Below are 16281 nucleotides of genomic sequence, written 5' to 3'. Positions count from 1 at the left end.
TGCACCTGTCTGGCTGCAGACCATTACACTAGTATAAAGCACGTGTGTTATTACCCTTTGCATTTATGTTGTGAATCTATTTATATTTGCCCTTTATAAACTTTATCTTTATAAACTATTTAACTTATAAATTCATATTAACATATTATGCGTTTTTGGGTGTTAACTATAGTGAAAGCTCTGCCCCTTTATGCTAATGTCTTTGGTATATCGTTACATGCCCCGCAAATGTTGCTTCAGTGTATACGAATTTGCAATCGTTGCTCACGACAACATGGCTTTAAAAAGTTGCTAAAGGGACGTCCGCTCTTCCCTTTATCGTCTAAAACAAGGCTAGTGTGTATGCAGTCCATGGACCGAGCGATCGGACCATCGATCACATGTAAAATCAATTGGCATAAAAAGTTGGTGGAAAATTCTGTAGTGTGTACCTAGCTTAATGCATCGTTTGTACGTATAAATTTTTACATCCATGCACATATTGAGTTTTAAAAAAAATAGAAGCTTTATAGTGTGTAAATGTTGTGCTACATATTTAGTTTTTTTCCTCAATGAAAAGTTATGAACGCGGTCACGTTAATAAACACAAAAAAAGGGCAGTTATCCAGACTCTCCCGCTAGGACCCATAAAACTGGCAGGATGCCATCATAACCCAAGCTGGCTCTCAAGATAAAATAAAACATAATGTTCTACACCTTAACCTATCGTACAGCTGGTGGTCACCCAAGCCTATAAACATCCGTAAACGTAGGCAAGCTTTAATCTATTCATAACCCACAAAGAGCTGATCTCATCTGCTGAATTCTACACACAAGAGGAACCTTTTATATTTGTAATAGTCGACACATTAAAGGACAACAATGTGGGACTTAGACAGCCACAGGATACCCCTCGGATCTGGAGAATGGGACCTCTAAGGAAAGGCGGCCTTTGTTTTTTTTTAACTTAACTCCTTGATCGCCACCACAAACCATTATTTTTAGTGTGGATTATTTTAGGGTAAGGTTGTTCTTTTCTTTTGCACCTCTATCCTGTGAAAATGTGTCTCTCTCTCGTACCGTGGCCCAGGATCTGCATGCTAATGCAGGAATCCAACGGTGATAAAGACGGACTTCTTTCAAACATCATGTTGTATAAAACATACAGAAAGCAATTAGCACAGAGAAAATGCTTGTCTTACCGGGCTACGTCTCTGCGGCCAGCACAAAGGAAGAGAGAAGACACCTAGTCAAAGAGTGACACATCAGTGAACACTAACACGCAAACATTCAGGATCTTACCATCAGCAATATCATTCAATGTATAACGCCAGGAAGTCATGTGACCACTGATGCGTTTCTTCTATTGTTTCATAGACAACCAAGGACAGAATGTAATACACAGTGTGTATAATAGAGACCTAGAACTTGTTCACATCTATACATCTGATGGTTAGCTTCTGGCACATTGCTGACAGCCATAGAAATAGTCAGGGTACCTGAGATCTGGATAGTCTAGTACACTGATCCCACCATAGATCCCAAATCTTGTGGCTGCAAACCAATACAATATCTGTAATTACACTCTTATATCCTGACCTGCATATACGTCCCCCTAGTTATGACCTTCAGTGAGTGTCATTGGATTTGAACCAAGTAGTGTAAACAGTTCGTACTACTCCATTCAAACCGCTGATATAGGCCAGGCATAAGACTGCATATGTAAAGACCCCACCGAAGGAGAGAGAGCAGGACTAGGTATATGCTGCTAAAGATTGTATCTAGCTAACTAATAGACATAGATAGCATAGGGCTTTTATGTGGAAACTAGACTCTAAAGAGTCTATTTATCAAGCTGCGGGTTTGAAAAAGTGGACAAGTTGCCGATAGCAACCATTTAGATTCTAGCTGTAATTTTGTAGAATGTACTAAATACACGATAACTAGAATCTGACTGGGCGCTAAAGGCAATATCACCACTTTTTCAACCCTGCTGCTTGATAGATTTACCCCTAAGAGTCACCAGAATGGTCCGTCTGGAAGGTTTCACCTTACATGGCAATAATAGATCTCATTAACATGAGTACACACTGCAGCTCCGCCCACTCCTCCTCTGGACACTCCCCCCGGCAGACGGACACCCAAAGTGACAGCGTGGAGGCAAATATGGAGGAAAAAGTGTCACTCTTTTCCTCCATATTTCCCTTAGTACATTGTTTCTCAACTCCAGTCCTCAGGACCCCTAGCAGAACATGTTTTCTATATCTCATTGCTGGAGCACAGGTGTATTCATTACTGACTGACACAGTGTAGCAGGTGGTATAATTATTTCACTGGTCACCTTGCAATCCTGCACTGTTAGTGGGTCCCGAGGACTGGAATTGAGAAACACTGCCTTAGTACATAGACGTTATAGGGTCTATTTTCCACATTTAAGCCCAAATCAAAAACTACACAAAAAGTGGACTTTTCATTTAAATAAAACTTTGCTTGAACCCTCAAAGTCAGCTGAGACCCGCCAGAGAAACATATACCAGGCTCATGGAAACACGAATGAAGGACCCATGTGTCTCTAGTTGGTAGGAAGAGGATATATAGAGAACATTTCTCCCTGTCACTTAACAATTAAATATTTCAGCTCCAGATTTTTGTTGATAAATTTTGTTGGGAAACAGATTTAGTTTTCCATTCCTGCACTATACTGTGTCCACCAATCATTCCTAACTCATCTCTTGTAGGGGATGGAAATTAAACTATGAGAAAGGAGACGAGTTATAATACTCCAAGAGCTGAGTGTACCAATAAACTTGTCACTCTTTCAGGGAGATTGATCAGAGGGATGGGGGGGGGGGGGTGTTTGTGACCAAAACAAAAAATGGTAATTAATGACAACATGTGGTCTCCTTTAAAAACTGATGTGTTGCGGTGTGATTCCTTATTTCTTGTCACTCACTTGTCAAGCGATAGTAACACTCAAATATTACAGAAGGACCCTATGTGTGGAGTGAGGGTAAAGCCCTAAAATACATGTTGATCCAATGTAAAACCTTACCTTATAACACTGAGGGGAGGGGGAGAGGGGAGAGGGAGAGGGAAAGGGAGAGAGGGAGAGAGAAGGGTCAATTTGGATAGCAGCCAATTAAACTACCAGTATGTTTTTGGAGTGTGGGAGGAAACCGGAGCACCCGGAGGAAATCCACGTAAACACAGGGAGAACATACAAACTCCTCACAGATAAGGACATGGTCGGGAATCGAACTCATGACCCCAGCGCTGTGAGGCAGTAGTACTAACCACTATATTAGTGCATTCTGCCAGTGTCAGAAACAAACCAAGGTGAACTGTGTGGTTTGCATACCACTACCCAGCATGCCTTGCTCCACTTGGGAATTTTGAGGAGATAATCTACCCAGCATCCCTAGCTCCAGTGGGCAGAAAGCCACAAATAACACGATTGTAATCGTATTGAATGGAGAGGGCACTTTTACTTATATGTGAAGAGATGACCTTCCTATCTCCCAATACAGATCCTCATAGTGTTTGACACAAGTGTTATAGAAAGTGAGCACACATTACAAGTGAATCGTGAATGGAAAATTAAAATTAAATATTTCCGAGATGTTTTTACCAAAACAACAAAAAAACATATTTCTATCTTACCGGACTTTTCCTCTATAATATGAAGCATATTAAAACAAACACAAGCACACAAAATTAGACAAACTTCATTAACAACAAAACTGATCTACAGATAAACACAAAACACTATACCCAATAGATTGTAAGCTTGTGAGCAGCGGCCTTGTCACCTATTTGTCTGTTTTACCCAGTTTGTTTATTAGTTTACTGTGTTTGTCCCCAATTGTAAAGCGCTACGGAATATGTTGGCGCTATATAAATAAATGATGATACTTAGATATATAATTATATGCTGGAGATTATTTAAGAAGAACCTGCAAACTCGTCTCCAAACTTCATGATTCTTCAAAGCAGAAGTAAAACGTAAACCTAGAATATTATATCAGGTGGGTGCATGCATTAGATTTTCATGTTTTGTTTATTACAGTTAACACATATTAATACGAAAATATTATACTTCCCTAATAGGCAACAATAAAGTCCCTAAACTGAATCCCCAACTTGGTCTTGGGCCAAAAAGGGTTAGAAATCTTTGCTTTAAAATTATAACTTTAATACAAGCTGCTTTATGCAAAATAGCTGCTAACATCATTCACAAATATATATATATATATATATATATATATATATATATATATATATATATAATGTCTCAGGAACGTATCTTAGGTACATATTTATGGTTGAGGGAATACTCCATCCATTGCCTAATGAAGGACACTTTATAACAAACTGAAACGCAGAATAACACTCCATCTCCTGCACCTGATCTAAGCACAGTTATTAGTGTCTATGTTCCTGGATGGTACTTACAGCAGGCATATTGATGTGTGCCTACTCTCCACTCTCGGGAGATGCCACCACAACACAGAAGCTTGGGAATAACTACAGAGTGGTGCCAATGTCTTAATTGTGTGCAGGTTCTTCATTTAAAAAAACACTGTTTGGAGCGGTAGTGGGCTTTGGAGACCGGGCATTAGTACAAATAGCACAAACCTTACCCGGAAAGACTAAAAGATCTTAATATGTATAGTTTGGAGCAGAGAAGGGAACGGGGGGACATGATGCAAACTTTCAAATACATTAACGGTTATAACAAGGTACAGGAGGGAAACAAAAGAAGAGAGGGCTGCACGGTGGCTCAGTGGTTGGGGTCATAAGTTCAATTCCCGACCATGGCCTTATCTGTGTGGAGTTTGTATGTTCTCCCTGTGTTTGCGTGGGTTTCCTCCGGGTGCTCCGGTTTCCTCCCACACTTCAAAAACATACTGGTAAGTTAATTGGCTGCTACCAAATTGACCCTAGTCTCTCTCTCTCTCTGTGTGTTAAGGAGTTTAGACTGTAAGCTCCAATGGGGCAGGGACTGATGTGAATGAGTTGTCTGTACAGCGCTGCGGAATCAGTGGCGCTATATAAATAAATGGTGATGATGATGTTGATTAAGTATGAGAACACAAGGATATGTACTGACACTGGGGGGAAGTAGGTTCAGAAGAAATGTGAGGGAAAACTACTTCACAGAAAGGTTAGTGGATAAGTGGAATAGCCTCCCATCAGAGGTGGGAGAGGATAATACAGTAGAGCAGTGGTCTAATTACCACAAATGAGGTAAAAATGAAATTCCTGGGGGTAATGCTGCTGATTCACCTGCTGTCAGTTGGATTGTAGACCCCTTTAAATGTGAAATTGCTGTTGTACCAGAAGAGCCTCAAGGGTTGGCAGAGGCACTTCTTGAGTTTCGATGCAATAATGAAGCACATATTGCATTTGAAAACAAAGCAGATCTGTCATATTTTTGGATGTCAACAGCTGCAAAGGCATTCAAAATTGCATGTGAGGAGGCCGTCAAAAAGTTGCTGCCTTTTGCAACAAGGATTTTCCACTCTAACGAACATAAAAACAAAGCAGAGAAATCGATTGGACGCTGAAGACTGTATCCAAATTGCTCTGACATCAAAATGCCCCAATATTGATGCTCTCCTATCAAAAATGAAGCAACATCATTTCTCCAAAACCTGAAGTTTTGAAGTTCTCTCTGAAAGTAATAACCTGTACGACTGCTGCCCGTCCATAGAACACCGCCCAGTCTCTGAAAGTAATAATCTGTTCCTTTCAAATCAAGGGGGTAACATCGGCGTATCTAAATATATTTGGGGGTAAAAGGTAAAAAAGTTCCCTGACCCCTGCAGTAGAGCAATTTAAACATGCTTGGTATAGACATAAGGCTATCCTTACAAAGAACTAAGGATCAAATAGGGTTGGAGGTACCATAGGTTAATAAATGGGCAGACTAGATGGGCCAAGCGGTTCTTATCTGCTGTCATATTCTGTGTTCTATGTTAGACCTTAATAGACAATGTTGGACCTAAATCTAGGCGCAAGATGGATCCAAAGCTGGTTTTGCACTTTGTAAATTACCTTCCCTGTGTTCTAGGAATTTGTCCACTTTAAAAATAACAATCCTTGTGAAAGTATCTAAGACAATATCAGCATCTTCGTTTTCTCACAAGGTTTATTTAACGTGAAGTAAGTCTGTGCCAGAAATGGGCACATTTTAAAAGAAAATAAGCTGCAAAGCTGATGCTTAACAGTAAAGTCTGTGGCTGCTGCACTGAGAGAGACGAGATGTTCTGGAGGAAATCCTGTAATCCTGCGACCGTCTCCCACCTGCTATGTCAGTCTGACCTACCTATTATAGAACAGAAACTCTGTTACAAAGTTGTGATTTAGCAAATAGATTAATCCTTAAGAAGTACAAACTTCTGAGAAATGCCACTAAGTTAGCCAGGGTTCCTCAAGTCTGGCCTTCAATTACCCCAAAATGTCACATTTTGAGGATTTCCTAATTAAGGGCAGTGGCAAAATGGTGCTTTATATGTTCCCATATATGGGACACAGGAACTCAGTATGTATCTGCAACATCTGGCGCAAGACAACAAGAAGTGTAAACGTCCATAGAACACCACCCACTCTCTGAAAGTAATAACCTGTATGACTGCTGCCCGTCAATAGAACACTGCCCACTCGCTGGTGGTAATAACCTGTATGACTGCTGCCCATCCATAGAACGCCGCCCACTCTCTGAAAGTAATAACCTGTATGACTGCTGCCCATCCATAGAACGCCGCCCACTCGCTGATGGTAATAACCTGTATGACTGCTGCCCATCCATAGAACGCCGCCCACTCGCTGGTGGTAATAACCTGTATGACTGCTGCCCATCCATAGAATGCCGCCCACTCGCTGGTGGTAATAACCTGTATGACTGCTGCCCATCCATAGAACGCCGCCCACTCGCTGGTGGTAATAACCTGTATGACTGCTGCCCATCCATAGAACACCGCCCACTCGCTGGTGGTAATAACCTGTATGACTGCTGCCCATCCATAGAACGCCGCCCACTCGCTGGTGGTAATAACCTGTATGACTGCTGCCCATCCATAGAACGCCGCCCACTCGCTGGTGGTAATAACCTGTATGACTGCTGCCCGTCCATAGAACACCACCCACTCTCTGAAAGTAATAATCTGTATGACTGCTGCCCATCCATAGAACGCCGCCCACTCGCTGGTGGTAATAACCTGTATGACTGCTGCCCATCCATAGAACGCCGCCCACTCGCTGGTGGTAATAACCTGTATGACTGCTGCCCGTCAATAGAACACTGCCCACTCGCTGGTGGTAATAACCTGTATGACTGCTGCCCATCCATAGAACGCCGCCCACTCGCTGGTGGTAATAACCTGTATGACTGCTGCCCATCCATAGAACGCCGCCCACTCGCTGGTGGTAATAACCTGTATGACTGCTGCCCATCCATAGAACGCCGCCCACTCGCTGGTGGTAATAACCTGTATGACTGCTGCCCATCCATAGAACACCGCCCACTCGCTGGTGGTAATAACCGGTATGACTGCTGCCCGTCCATAGAACACCGCCCACTCGCTGGTGGTAATAACCGGTATGACTGCTGCCCGTCAATAGAACGCCGCCCACTCGCTGGTGGTAATAACCTGTATGACTGCTGCCCGTCCATAGAACACCACCCACTCTCTGAAAGTAATAATCTGTATGACTGCTGCCCATCCATAGAACACCGCCCACTCGCTGGTGGTAATAACCTGTATGACTGCTGCCCATCCATAGAACGCCGCCCACTCGCTGGTGGTAATAACCTGTATGACTGCTGCCCGTCCATAGAACACCGCCCACTCGCTGGTGGTAATAACCGGTATGACTGCTGCCCGTCAATAGAACGCCGCCCACTCGCTGGTGGTAATAACCTGTATGACTGCTGCCCGTCCATAGAACACCACCCACTCTCTGAAAGTAATAATCTGTATGACTGCTGCCCATCCATAGAACACCGCCCACTCGCTGGTGGTAATAACCGGTATGACTGCTGCCCGTCCATAGAACACCACCCACTCTCTGAAAGTAATAATCTGTATGACTGCTGCCCATCCATAGAACGCCGCCCACTCGCTGGTGGTAATAACCTGTATGACTGCTGCCCATCCATAGAACACCGCCCACTCGCTGGTGGTAATAACCTGTATGACTGCTGCCCATCCATAGAACGCCGCCCACTCGCTGGTGGTAATAACCTGTATGACTGCTGCCCGTCCATAGAACACCACCCACTCTCTGAAAGTAATAATCTGTATGACTGCTGCCCGTCAATAGAACACTGCCCACTCGCTGATGGTAATAACCTGTATGACTGCTGCCCATCCATAGAACGCCGCCCACTCGCTGGTGGTAATAACCTGTATGACTGCTGCCCATCCATAGAACACTGCCCACTCGCTGGTGGTAATACCCTGTATGACTGCTGCCCATCCATAGAACGCCGCCCACTCGCTTGTGGTAATAACCTGTATGACTGCTGCCCATCCATAGAACGCCGCCCACTCGCTGGTGGTAATAACCTGTATGACTGCTGCCCATCCATAGAACGCCGCCCACTCGCTGGTGGTAATAACCTGTATGACTGCTGCCCATCCATAGAACGCCGCCCACTTGCTGGTGGTAATAACCTGTATGACTGCTGCCCATCCATAGAACGCCGCCCACTCGCTGGTGGTAATAACCTGTATGACTGCTGCCCATCCATAGAACGCCGCCCACTTGCTGGTGGTAATAACCTGTATGACTGCTGCCCATCCATAGAACACCGCCCACTCGCTGGTGGTAATAACCTGTATGACTGCTGCCCATCCATAGAACGCCGCCCACTCGCTGGTGGTAATAACCTGTATGACTGCTGCCCATCCATAGAACGCCGCCCACTCGCTGGTGGTAATAACCTGTATGACTGCTGCCCATCCATAGAACGCCGCCCACTCGCTGGTGGTAATAACCTGTATGACTGCTGCCCATCCATAGAACGCCGCCCACTCGCTGGTGGTAATAATCTGTATGACTGCTGCCCATCCATAGAACGCCGCCCACTCGCTGGTGGTAATAACCTGTATGACTGCTGCCCGTCAATAGAACACTGCCCACTCGCTGGTGGTAATAACCTGTATGACTGCTGCCCATCCATAGAACGCCGCCCACTCTCTGATGGTAATAACCTGTATGACTGCTGCCCATCCATAGAACGCCGCCCACTCGCTGGTGGTAATAACCGGTATGACTGCTGCCCATCCATAGAACGCCGCCCACTCGCTGGTGGTAATAACCTGTATGACTGCTGCCCATCCATAGAACGCCGCCCACTCGCTGGTGGTAATAATCTGTATGACTGCTGCCCATCCATAGAACGCCGCCCACTCGCTGGTGGTAATAACCTGTATGACTGCTGCCCATCCATAGAACGCCGCCCACTCGCTGGTGGTAATAACCTGTATGACTGCTGCCCATCCATAGAACGCCGCCCACTCGCTGGTGGTAATAACCTGTATGACTGCTGCCCATCCATAGAACGCCGCCCACTCTCTGAAAGTAACTGCATAAGAACATTTCCAGTGTTATTTATGTAGCACCTTGTGAACACTAGTCATAAACAATATCACTTTTCATACATCAAACAGCCAGTACACAGGGATCATAAAAACCAGTTTATACAGGTCTAGAGGTGGGAATCTGGAGAAGGACACCTGGCAATCTCAAGGAACCATGACCCAAGGAATCTACCAATGGCACGTCGAGTTCTTGGGAGGTCAACACCCTTCGACCTATTAATGTGGACCTTAATACTGTAACTGTGTATCTTTATGATGTCACTGCTTTTACAACTGTACAGTGTATAAATTGTTCACCTCTGGCTTTGGAAACCAGAGCGTTCTGATAGGAGCACATGCGTATGCATACTAAACTCTGCCTTGTAATACAATTGAGAATAAAACCTTTGTGCTTTGGGACCACAGCGATCGCATCCGAGAATCTTTATTGCAAACGATACATACAAACCTATCAATATTATATATATGTATGTGTTTATATGTCACCACACAGCACCTTATAATATCAGGAAAACAATATATTGGGGCAGATTCAATTCCTAGAGAGTTGCCGCCATGCACCCCCTTGATGTCCAGATGCAGAAAATGACGCCTATTACGATAAGAAATCTCCACTCTATGTGACGAGAAGGAAAACAAGCACAGATTTGAGTTAGAACACAGGGGCGATGTTTCTCCACAGACGGTTCTGGAGACACATTGTGGCACCTCACACCAAACTGAATCTGCACCACTGAGGGCAAAACACAATGAGGAGAATATCATACTGGTACTTGTCAAGCTTACAATCTAAAACGGGTTATGAGCTTGTTATTACTCCACAGTTATATCACACTATTAACCTTACACATGTGTTATAAAGAACTATGAAACAAAATGTTATTTGTAAAGTGGACACCCTCATTCCAAACACTACGGACGTCATCTTTTCCCCAAGGCGGAACACAATCTGCTCACTGGCTGTTGTGGAACTATAATTTCCAGCCTGCCATGTCAGCCTAAGGCCTGCAGAGCATTGTGGGGCTTGTAGTTGTATAACAGCGGAGAGACATATACAGCAGGGGGTAAATGTATCAATGTCCGGATTCTTCAACTCCGGCGAGATTGGCGTCTTCAGCGCTTAAATTTAAAGCGGCGCTGCCTTGTAAAGGGAAACTTCCAGCTAGATTTACTAAGCTGCGGGTTTGAAAAAGTGGGGATGTTGCCTATAGCAACCAATCAGATTCTAGCTTTCATTTATTTAGTACATTCTACAAAATGACAGCTAGAATCTGATTGGTTGCTATAGGCAACATCCCCACTTTTTCAAACCCGCAGCTTAGTAAATCTAGCCCTAGGACACTGAATTGATTTTGACTTAAATCCCCTTATGATTTACATCTAGTTCACTACAATAAAACAGAATACATTCTATATTTGTTATTACATACAAAAAGCTGCATGAAAAGTGTATTATCATCAATAATTATTGCAAAATTGGCAAAATACAGAAAAACTGAAATATAAACAGCAGTGCTCTGTAATTCACCATAAATTGCAATTAACGCCTGTACTCATCTCCCCAACAACCTTTCCTTGTAGCTAGTGACCCTGCCACAAAGCAACAGACCTGACGTCACTATGGCAACATCATGTATCAGGTGGTTGCCATAGAAACACTGAGTACCTATTGTAACAGGGGAAAAGGTGATTTATTATGGGGGAAAGGGATAAAACATTCCAAACATTCTTTCCTGTACATATAAAGTCATCAGGCCTGCTGCGGGGGACATGGTACCAGCCATATCCTCCGCTTACTTAAACAGCATGGCAGGTTTGGGAAGCGCGGCCTGGGTGCCCATTAAGTAATGGAATATAAAGCAGACACCAGATGATATTACTGAGAAGCTTCAGGCAGATCCAAAAATAGAGACGCTATCCTGCGGCCGAGATCTAAAATCCGTCACTCTGCCTGCAATGTAGCTCGCCTCTAAAGGACCTGGTGATTGTGAACAGTCTTCCTGCCAGTGGCAGCCAAGCAGCTCGTCCGGGGAAGAGTGTCAGGCATCACCAATTACACAGCCCCAGCGTGAGCACATGTCACCGGGAGGGGAACGGCCCTGACAGCTGGGACGAGTGGGTGTCGGGGCTCTGTGTCACAGAGAGTGGGCACGAGGATTAAACGCTGCTCCTGCACGCACTGAGGGAACAGTGGCATGCAAACATCAAAGGCAAACTGGCACAAAGGAGAGATGGATGTAAAACACTACAGACAGTTCCTCTTTTCAGCCAGGAGGGGGCAGCACCACAAATAATAAGACGTGGAAATATACACACAGGAGACGTGGGGGGTAAGGGATTATAATACACACAGGTCAAATATATTGTTGGGGTCACAGGACAGAACCTCCGATGCCAGGTTCTGCAGATCTGTGTTCTAGTGCCAAGACTGGCTGACAGCTACTAATTATTTGCCAAGTAAGAAAGTGGATGTGTGACCCTATCACAGTCTATGGGCAGCTGCTAGTCAATACAACAAACACCAAAATCCTCTATACAACCAAAATTGTCACTGTAGTAATGTTTTGAGATCCTATGTATATTACAGTCTAATGGAAAACCTCATGTAGTGTTGTTGCACATTGCATATTGTCAGACTGGGGTTGAAGAGAAAACATCTTATTCATTTATGCAGAACACACATCTTCTAACAAATAAGCAGAAACGTCTATCAATTTGTTTAATTAATTTTAAGAGACCAGAGGTCAATAAGTCCTTTCAATACTTTGCTATAGCTGATTTAGTGCTGTTTAATATATGGAAAGCCAGATAGTGAGATTGGGCAGAGAGGTGTGGGATCGGCAAGCACAAAGACCAAGGGGGAAGTTTAATTTATTTTTCATTTTTATGTCTGGCTACCAAACCAGCAAAACCCTTCAAAGCCCAGTGACTAATATGTCCTTATAGAAGAACGTTTAAAAAAAAAATGTCCATAAGTGATAGTTTGGCAGTCACCGCATACTTGGTGCCACCTCCCTATCAATGGGTGAGGGGGATGGAAATTAGGGCATCATCCCAAAAAATGCAGGCTCCTTTTTTGAACACACCAACACAGACACCTGCACTCTTCTATGGACGTAACCTTCACTATTAGCAGTTTGACAGTTTGCTACTACAGAAATGCATTTAAAAATACAAGCAATAAAAAAAAAAGACAAAAAAAACAAAACAAAATTACTTTGCAGAAGAGTAACAATATTTTTTTGGTGAAAAACTATTAAACTCATCATATATATATATATAACATCATTTTGTATCTTTATTTTACACACAGGCCTTCTGTTCAGTGACAAGCAGCACCACAACCTAACATTTATTTTCCGATGCAATTATGTGATTGGTCAGTCCCTTCTGTACAGCCCCGCCCATCCAAGTGATGCGTCACATGAGTGGGAAGGTTTGCTTAATTTTGTCTCCCAAGTGATCCCTTATACATATATACAAATTATGTAAGCATAAGCCTAAATAAGAACACCAACCCCTGAAATATAACCTTAATAAGAACTGGTAATATCCCAGACCAGAAAAAGAGTGCAGAGAACAGGTTTTGCAGAATCCCTTTTAACTAGGAGGTTCATAGGGCTTTTGCTATGAAGGCAGCAAGTGACAGCGCAACGTGTGTAAATATAACTTACAGGGGCATATTCAATTACGATTTGCGGCCGCACGGGTCCCGGTACAGCAACATTGTGGATTTCTCTGCGCACAGAAATCCGCAACGTAGCGCTACCGTAATGACGCTTTATATGCGCAGCCACGCGTAATTGAATATGCCCCATAGTGTGCCGCGAGAACGCGTAGATTGTATACTGATATCATAAAGCAGAGAGAGAGGACACTTACCACAGGAGATGGGGAGAGGGCTATGTTCCCTATAGATGCTTTCAGTTCATCCACCGTTGCCGCACTTCTCAAGCTATCTTTGGCCTGCAAAGGCTTTATCCTGATATTGAACTTCTTGCGGGCCTCCTGCTCTTCCTCCGATTCACTTGATGAATAAAAGTGCTTTGCTTTGGTAGGTAAATCTCAGTTAAAGATTACTCTATGTTCGTAGGAATCCCCGTTCATAAAAATGTCCCACGTATAACAAATAAAAAAAACAAAAAACTTTACAGTCCTGAAAAAGTGGTATTATCCCGAGAGGGATCCTCTGGCTCTCTACTTACTGCTTGCGGCCCATTAGTTAACAAACAAAATGATTCTAAGGGGGGGATTCAATTAACCACAAAGTGCTATGTGAGCCTGGCGCCGTGTGCTCCCGCTTGCACTCCCGGTTAGTATGGTAATGAAATCTTTGGACGCACCACAAAAATAAGATTTTAGACTGGACGTTGCCACGAAGTCACATTGTGTGAGGATGCGGTGACACTTTGCATGTAATTGAATCTCCCGCAAAGGATTTGAATGTTGGTGTGGTGTATTTCATTAGCTCCCAATGCAAACTGTCCGTTCTGTGGGTTTACTAATCTTTACACTACTATATAAAGCAAGGACACAAGCAGATTTATATAATACTATTATTATTATTATACTTTACTTCGTTCTACAGTGCTATCACATTCCTCGGGCACATCAGTCCCTCTCCAGAGCTTACATCTTCGCAATCAGATGCCACAGCGCACACACACACACACACACACACACACACTCTAAACACGCACACTAAGGTCAAATAGCATAGCAATGAGTTATTGGGAAGCCACACAAACATGGGGAGAACATACAAAAACCAACCAGAGAGAACCCTGGCTGGCACGGACTCCTGCATTGCGTGGCAGTATTTCTACCAACTTTGCCATGCAAACGAATACTCCTGGCAGATCTTAGCTTACAGAGACCTGTTAGTGACATTCACAAGATTTATATCCAATAGGAAGAATCATCCAGCACTAATCCTGTGAAATATAGGTAAACTGAAGAGAAAACTACAATATGATACACGTTTAAACTGAATAAATGTAGTAAAAGGATATAGCCAGGTTCCATATCTGGTCTGATGCTGTAGCCCTCCTCGTCCACCTCTGGAGAGTTCTGTAAAGATAATATAGGACAGATGGATCAAATCCACAGAGAGCAGATGCCTCTGACACTTGTACATAGTGAAGGCAGCCACTGTGTAAGCTGAAGTCATCAGTCAACTGCGTTCAGACCAAAATGTAGCCGCCTCCTATGTGTGCATATTTAAGCGAGTTTGCAGGACAGATTTAGCTAAATACAGTTTGTCACACTGTAAAAACAATGCACAAATTACTTCTACATGGATTACAATATGTATACTAATCGCACAGTGTGTCATTTTTCTTTAAAGTGGATATTTAAATGGCAAACTTACATATCGCTCCCAGTCGATCTCTGCATAGAATCCATTTGGTGCCCCATTTGCTTTCTTCTAAAATACAGGAAAATAAATAGAATGGTTAGATTTGAATATTCACATACTGAATATTCAGTAAGATTGATTTGTGGGGAGAAAAACAAGATAGAAAATGTAGACTATAGAATTCAGGTAAGATGACCACATACGCTGTAATACTGCAGCCAATATCGTGAAACTGACCTGTTATCACACCCAATGTGGGGCCCCAAAATAACTATGATGTATAAGAATGATTCTCATCATCAATCAAAGGGTCATTACTGGGCATGGCAAAAAATACTTATCAAAAATGAACAGTACAGGCTTGTGTGCCGTCATCTTCCAACCATGCTAACAGGCTGCATGCCAGAAATCGTACGAATGGCTGTATCTTGTCTAACTTGGCCATACACGTGTGATAAAACTTAATAATGATCCTGATGGTCGACTCTTGGGTTGAGTGGCAACAACGGCCCATCAGTTTCCACCTTTAGAGCCAGCAGGATATTACAGGGAGCCAAGGAAGGGATGAATCCTTTGAGAACAAAATAAGTGAATTGATGTGCTGCATTCTCAGTGATGTCACTAGCTCCTAGTGAATTGATAGGCTGCAATCTCAATGATGTCACTGGTTAATAGTGAAGGGATAGGCTGTATTCTCAGTGATGTCACTGGGTCCTAGTGAATGGATAGGCTGCATTCTCGGTGATGTCACTGGTTTCTAGTGAATGGATAGGCTTAATTCTCGGTGATGTCACTGGCTCCTAGTGAATTGATAGGCTGCATTTGACCAATTGTTCATCCCACTGTGTATGTTGGAGTCACTTTGAGAACAGCAGATGTTCAAGACGTAAAGGATTAAAGTTTTTGGGCCTGTTTACTAGTTTGCAAGCATGAGTAACTCTGCCTACAAGTAGCAGAAACATCATAATATACTGCAGATCCCAAGAATAATAAACAGTTAAACTGCAACTGATTACTACAAAAAGTAAACAGGGTGTTTGGCAACAGAGAAAATAGGAGGTCCTGGGTGTTAAAATATTTACAGGATTAGATAAATGTCCTGTAAGAAATAAAAATACTCGTACCCCTGTCAATTCATTAAACATTACTGAGCCCGTTTTGAACAATAGTTTGTCTTCTTGCAATACATAGAGTAAATGTAACAAACTATGTACAGTTTATAATCTCATTGTAAATAATAGCAGTTAGCAAAATAAAGAAATACATTAATCTCATAACCTGGCACCATTCGAAAGGCCTCTTTGATTAGTCAGATATGTTCAGTTTTATCACAAT

At 43.1% G+C, this 16281-nt stretch overlaps 1 protein-coding gene across 19 annotated transcripts in view; it reads right to left on the bottom strand.

Moving 5' to 3' along the window:
* Nucleotides 1-16281, bottom strand: part of SGIP1 (SH3GL interacting endocytic adaptor 1) — an 82747-nt gene that overhangs the window by 43840 nt on the left and 22626 nt on the right. For 15 of the 19 annotated variants that reach the window (XM_075181841.1, XM_075181846.1, XM_075181847.1 and 12 more), the window contains 4 exons: nucleotides 14959-15015; nucleotides 14600-14657; nucleotides 13470-13645; nucleotides 1182-1193 (listed from right to left, as the gene is read on the bottom strand). In XM_075181841.1, the coding sequence (XP_075037942.1) occupies nucleotides 1182-1193; nucleotides 13470-13645; nucleotides 14600-14657; nucleotides 14959-15015 (303 nt within the window). The remainder of the gene's footprint in view (nucleotides 1-1181; nucleotides 1194-13469; nucleotides 13646-14599; nucleotides 14658-14958; nucleotides 15016-16281) is intronic. The other 4 variants (XM_075181845.1, XM_075181860.1, XM_075181859.1 and 1 more) reach the window with 1 other exon arrangement.

Source organism: Mixophyes fleayi, chromosome 8 (assembly GCF_038048845.1).
Source record: "Mixophyes fleayi isolate aMixFle1 chromosome 8, aMixFle1.hap1, whole genome shotgun sequence".
In the NCBI taxonomy this organism is placed as follows: Eukaryota; Metazoa; Chordata; class Amphibia; order Anura; family Limnodynastidae; genus Mixophyes; species Mixophyes fleayi.
Note: the sequence above shows the minus strand (reverse complement) of the source record. Positions and strands in the feature narration are given on the sequence as shown.